We start from the raw sequence: 6,982 nt of genomic DNA on the forward strand, positions 1-6,982 counted from the left end.
TATGGATCAAGAAGGGGCTAACAAAGTGACGGATCCGAAGTATTGCGCATACCATAGAGCGGTCCATCACCCTAAGTGCCATTAGCCAAAAAAAAAAAAAAAAAAAAACCCAAAAGTTATCCATCTACTATTTTCGTTTTGAGAAATGAGATTGAGTCGATTCATCTTTTGACTTGAAGGTTAACATCGGGTCCAACATAACCACGGTTGTCTAAAGCATGCTTCAGAAGCTGAACGCCGGTTTACTCCGTTGCTCGGCGCTCTTTTGAATATTATGCAGTGAAAAAAACATTAATTTAGCAAACATTCACTGTTTAACGTCAGCCACCACCTTTGACAATACTACTTTCACCTTCAAAAATCCTAACCTCCTCCATCGTCAACGATTTACTGTTAAAACTCTTTTCTGATGTTAAACGTCAACAAACAATTTAATTACATCTTACCGTACAAATAGATAATTCAACCATGGACAAGCTTTGAAATCAAAATTCGCAACGTTAGCACAACCAGTTCATGAACACCTTAAACTGATCGTATGACTATAATTGGCCCCTTCAACGCCGCAAACGAATCAAAAGTGAAGGCGTAGATTTGATGAAGAAAAACGACGGTAAGCTCAGGAACAGTATATATAAAAACTTTGGTAGATTTGGAAAAGCATGAGCTCATAATTATCATGAAATTTTGGGATTGGGTAAATGAATCCCTTGTCTCTTGTTAACAGTAAAGAAATGAGCTATAACAATCAATAAGCAAGTCCTCTGAATTCAACATGTATGGTGAGCTACAGAGTACTAGGATTGCTGGACTGTGGTTTGTTCAGCAGTAAAAGTAGGATGTCGGAAACAACTTTCAGCTTCACCTAACCTAACATATCTTTGGGGTCAATCCACATTAAAAATAATCATAAGAAGAGAAATATGAACTTCTCAATTGTACAAAAGAGCCTAAGATGAGGCAAGCTGATGAAGAATTTCCTTGCTGATAAATAAAAAGAATACAAGACCGAGTGCTCGGTCCTACCAAACAAAGAACAAATCTTCAATGTAGAAATGCGTTTTGATAGCGCATATGGTGGTTATGTTACCTTGACTTAAAAGATCAGATCACAAGCAAAAAATATAAGCCTATGAAAGGTAATGAACTGTCCTCACAGCGGGATTAGCCACCAACTCTCAAGCCCTTGTAATCCACATGGATGCTGACAGAAGTAGCCATATCCCAGACTTCCCCCTTCTAAACAACTCCATATTGAGACCTCCCAGTTTGCTTGATCACATGCAAACAGGTGGATTCTTAAGTTATCTGCAAAAAAATGACAGATCCTCTTTTGAATCATTACCTAATCCTAAACTGAAGAAAAATAATAGTACAGAAGAAAAAGAGAGAGAAAACTGCAAACTCACTTTGTCACGCTCAACTTGGGTCCAATGCTCCATTGCGTTCCAGTCAATTTACTCAATACCGAGCGAGAACCGACAATATTTATAGCCATAATAAGCAAGCATGATAGGGGATTATCTTAAATGAAGTTAGAAAAGATTAATAACAAACTATGATTCATCATTTAAGCAGGTAAAACAGTAAGACTCCACTCCTTAATTGCACATAATATATGCATCAGCCGAAAAGAATAAGCTGAGAAGTAGCACAAGTGTAAATCATGATTTCATCTTCCTATCCAAGCCTTGAGATCTTACAAGGTAAGCTGAGAAGTAGCACAAGTGTAAATCATGATTTCATCTTCCTATCCAAGCCTTGAGATCTTACAAGGTTTCCTGCCCATTTCACCTTTGCCTTGAGATCTTACAAGGTTTCCTGCCCATTTCACCTTTATGCTTTACAAACAGCAATAGATTGACATGGTGCTCCGCGTGTCACTGAGGAGGATACATATCTCCAAGCAAAATCTATATGAAATGGCGAAAAAGATACATACAATGAGGAATGCGCCAAGAATAAATAAATCCAACTCCTTAACACAAGCTATCACCTCAGCAAGGACGCAAAAGGAATAAACAAAACATTAGACCATCCTCCTGTTCTATGGGTCCCAGCATCTCTTGATCAAACCATATTTGTGGTTAACCAAGCTGCACAAGAGGCCATGCATCACCCTTGAAGCTTGAAAGAATATGAGAAAAACCAATTTCAACTGCTAAGTCTCCACAGATTCCTCAACAGTAGATAGTCTACCAGCTTCAACAAAAGCCGGATCAAGAAATCTCGCAACAAAAGCCCACACTCTGTATACATCTTCGAAGTTTGAGAGGAATCCAAGTGACGCTGTGACGACTTCCACTCTGATTATGGTATTCTTACTATCAACTGCCGCATGTTTCTGATTCTCTAAAACTCGTATATGACTAAGAAAGCCAATGCCTAAAGAGATGCCGTGCTTCTCAGCAAGCCTTTGAACAACTTCCGGGTTGATTAATGATCCACTGCTATCTTTCACATTGAATGCTACAGATGCACCCCTCTCATACTTGATCTTTGGGCCATATATGCATACTAGAGGATCACCATTTTCCCCATTTAAATCTGGTAGCCTCAACTGAAGTAAAGATGTCACCAGCCAATTGATCAGATACCGAAGTCTAAATGTGGTTTTGTTGAGACCCAACATGTTCACATGATCAAGATGTCTGCAAACAATCTCTGGTTCCCTTCTGCCCCATTCTTGGGTATCATCATCATCACCATCGCTAGCACCATTATCATCGTCTCCTTGGTTCTGTCCAGAGACTTCCCCAGCTTCTTGACTCAATCTTTCAGTATGTCTATTGTCATCTACACTGAAGGATACTCTATGCCCCATGCTTAAAACCTGCTCGTTCTCTTCAACAGTGAAGAACCTCCCTCCACCATACCGGCCATTTCCTTCTCTTCTTCCCAATAGTCTGAATTCACCTTCGGTTTCTCTTCTGATAGCACTTTCTTTTGTCTTTGGACATACTTCAGATGTTGAGCCATTCTCATGACAAATATGATGACCAAAGATAGAGGCTGAGCTATCGGCTACTGATCCATTCGCAGAAGAGAATTTCACAGTATGTGGCCTGGTCTCAGGCTCTTCTTGAATCTCACTGCTGTAATGAAAATTTTGCACCTTCCTGCCTAGTTCATGTGATTCTTCTTCTGAATCCTCTTTTACCCTGTCCAATTCTAAAACAGCCGCATCAAAGGACACGACATGATCATCATATATCGGACTTCTTGAAATCTTGGTTGCAAGTCTTGGTGACTGTCTCTTCTGGGTCTTTCTCCCAGTGAACCAAGAAGGTGGCAATGGAGAGCCCAACTTCCCTCCTCTATTCAGCTGACCAGAATGATCTGACCCATACGGGCTTTGACCCAAATCAATCCAGAAAGAGTGATCAGAGGATTCATCCTCACTAAATACTGGACTTTTCATAACTTCTCCAATGGACACACTCTCTTCCTCAAAGATTGTACTCGCCCCATCCCTATCTGAGCTATTATCATGATCCATCTCAGTCTCAATCACATCCTGAACCTGAGCCGAAGTGTATGCACCTGAAAAAGCTGGCATTTGAGATCCTTTGCTAGTACCTGGCATCAAAGACTCATCGTTTCCATTGATCAAATCATCCTCAATCCCGTCCAATTCTTCCAAACCATCAACTGAATCACTCAGATACTGAGGGAACACCGGAATAATCTTCACCATCCCCGACCCAGTTCCACCATTTTGGTTCTGCAAACAACCCATCACCGATTTTTTGATTAGGAGGCAACCGAAACCACTTGGGTCAGACCCAAAAACCCGATAAAATGAAGTTATAATGAAATCCGGTCTAAAAAGAGAAAGCCCAAGTGAGTCCATATCCTTAGGACCCAAAGAACCAGCATCCAGCAACACATGCCAATTGTTCTGTTGTGCCAAAGCCATCCACTGATACGAGTACTTTGCACCCGTAACCCTAGATTGAACAGGAAAAACGAACAAGCCAACCGCCGAATCCTTCTTTCTTCTCTTCTTGGTCGATATTTGCTTTCTCAGCTCAATTGAAGAAAGCTTTAGCGTTGGCCACTTGAACCAAGCACTGTAAGTCTTTGCCCCCTTCTCTTTTGCACACTGAGCCATCAAATTCACAGACTGACTCTCGTGATCAAACATCGTCAACAGCTTCTTATTAGTTTGAAACGGGTAAGATTCAGCAAGAAGCTTGAACGCCGAACCTCTACTCACAGTAAAAACCAGCCCATACTCATTTTCAGGTATATTCAAATAATCCATAATCCTAACCTTTATATCATGTTCAACAGTGCCAGCCTCAGCACCCCCATACAGTGCATGATTGCTCAAATTAGCAGTGATCTCAGACAAGCTAAAAGCACAAGACTCCCACTGGTGGAAACTCTGAATATAAGAAAACAATCCGAAACCGCAGTAATCAAGGCACGCCTTGGCTCCAGCCTCAGCAAGATGAGAGTACTCGTCGGCGCGAAGCTCGTCGACCTTCTCAGAGTTCTTGAACTTGGGGTACATGGTGATGAACTTGGAGAAGGACTCGCGGAGGTCGGGGATGGATGCGGGGTCCGTGAAAGCGTGGTCAGCGGCCAGGGCGGTGGCTTGGAGGAATTCCTTTTGCGCGTGCGGGAGAGGAGCGGACCGGCCGACGAGGGAAATCGGCGTGGCGGAGGCGGAGGAGAGGAAGGGATCGTCGATGCTTGGGTTTGGCGAGGGCCCATCTTCAGAGGCCTCTCTCGCAGGGCTTCCACGGAGCTTTGGTTTCTTGAGATTTGCGGAGAGCGAGGAGGACGAGGGAGGAGGGGCTATCTTCTTGGCTCCGGCGGTGGGCATGCCGGCGGCGGGATCCGCGAGCTACGGCGTTCTTCCTTTGTTCGAGGATTAGAGAAGCGCAGTGTGAAATTGGTTTCCATAGTGAAATATGCATGAGAGAGAGAGATTTGGGGAACCCTCAATTTCTTCTTATCTCATTTTAAACCGAATCATTCACAGATTCAAACCCTAGAACTCAAATATTCCTCACAAAAAGAAACGACGAACTCAAAACCTTCTCTCTCTCTCTCTCTCTCTCTCTCTCTCTCTCTCTTTCCCCCTTTCTAGACCGAAAGAAGACACCAAAACCCTAATTTGCGGGGGGCGTTACCTCGTTTGAACTCTAAATTAATCAATTCACTACAATTCAAACTCCCCCCCAAAAAAATAAAAATAAAATCAGATATTCGACACGAAGAAGAAAGAGATACTCAAAATTTTCTCCTCCTCACCCTTTTCGTATAAGATCAGAAGAGGATACTGAAACCCTAATTGAAATGCTGGGGAATTTTACTGAAGACGAGAGGGATCTTCCCCTGGTCAACAAAACGCAGATCCCCAATTTCTCTCTCCTCTTCTGGTTTCTCTCTCCTCGCACGCTGACTCTGTTTCTTATTTCTCTAAAAACAGAGCAAAAACAGAGTAGCAGCAAAATAAATAAAATAATTTAAAAAATGCCATGAAATTAATCCCCCGCACTCACCCAATTCTCATAACTGAGACAGTCAAAGTTTTTGAGGAGAAGATAAAAATAAAAGCGAGGAGAGATCAATAATAATGACATGGTGATTAATAATTAAGATATGGACATTGACTTTCTCAGATATTTTTCTATACTTTTTTTTTTTTGGTTTGATTTTTGTTCCGTTCGAATGGTTTTGTAGGGTGCAAGGTGTAAAGTGGCGTGGGGCCCATCGGGAAGCTTTCGTGACCGAAGATTGCGAAAGTCAATTTCCACCAACATTAGATGGTCCAAGTCATGCTTGATGAGGGTTGAATTGTACAGTGGATCTTTTGTTTAAAAGGATAAATTTGCACATAACTCCTCCCATATTTCTTTGGATGTAGTTAGCACCCCGCAACGCATTTATTAGGACTTATCCTACCGAACTGATGAGGGCGAGGAGCATTATCTAACATCTACACTTCATCATTTTAAAAGTGGCAACCTAGACGTGCTAAATGATAATCAATAAATTGAGGGATGATGAGTGCAATTTAAGAAATCAATGAGGGCCTTACATGCAATTTACCGAAAAGGAACAGGTACAACTTTTGCACAAACTTTTTTGGTTTTTTAATATAACTTACTCAAAGCATCATAATAGCTATTACCTCCTCCAAATCACACTAGCAAGGGGCTGTCTGGTTCACTGTTTTTGAGGGAAATGCTCTCTTGAAAGCCTATCAAAAGTGTCAAAAATATCACTTTTTGACAAGCTTTCAGCCAAAATCTTTTTTTTAGAGGCGATTTTGGCTGAAAAAAATCTTCTTTTTAGAGGCGATTTTGGCTGAAAGCCTGCCAAAAAGTGATATTTTTGACACTTTTGGCAGGCTTTCAAGAGAGTCTTTCCCTCAAAAACAAGGAACCAAACATCCCCTAAGTTGAATTAGACCGCTCTAATTATTTTGGGTTATAAATAGCAATAAATATTTTCTTATGTTTAGCTTTTATGCTATAGATTGATTGTTTTACTTCTCCTTTATTCTCCCAAACTCATTGCCCTCTTCTCCAATAAGGGTCCTTTCCTTTCCATCAACGGTTTTTTTTTTTCATTCTATAGAAGTTATTGTAGAACCTCCAAGCTCATTAACTCTCTAGTTCTCGAAGTCTCTCATATGTTATCTTTAGGCCTGCATTGGAGATTTCAATTTCGAACTCCTCTTCTAATGGAAATGATGGCACCGGGGCTATAACTCAAGACTAGGACATAAAATCAAGGAAAAATTGCTTCAAGGCCCCAAAACTCAATTTCTATTGTGCTGCAGCTCCCTTTACTTTCCCTAATGTGCTACAGCCCCTTCTTTTTTAAAAAATTACGTCCATGCCCCTACAGTCCAAAATCCCGATTTTGCCCTCCTTTCACCTCCCTCCTCCTCCTCCTTTGCCGGTCCCCCTTTGCCCCTTCCCCCGCTCCGCCTCCCTCCCCCGCCCCCACCTCCCTCCTC

General features: G+C 41.8%; 1 protein-coding gene across 1 annotated transcript; it reads right to left on the minus strand.

Moving 5' to 3' along the window:
* LOC109835198 lies at positions 1,900 to 5,639 on the minus strand. The gene is made up of 2 exons (XM_020403183.1): positions 4,860 to 5,639; positions 1,900 to 4,765 (listed from the first exon to the last, which is right to left on the minus strand). The coding sequence occupies exons 1-2, from the start codon at positions 4,926 to 4,928 to the stop codon at positions 2,162 to 2,164; spliced, it is 2,673 nt and encodes an 890-aa protein (XP_020258772.1). The 5' UTR covers positions 4,929 to 5,639; the 3' UTR covers positions 1,900 to 2,161.

The sequence above is a fragment of the Asparagus officinalis genome, chromosome 3 (assembly GCF_001876935.1).
Source record: "Asparagus officinalis chromosome 3, Aspof.V1, whole genome shotgun sequence".
NCBI classification, from domain to species: domain Eukaryota; kingdom Viridiplantae; phylum Streptophyta; class Magnoliopsida; order Asparagales; family Asparagaceae; genus Asparagus; species Asparagus officinalis.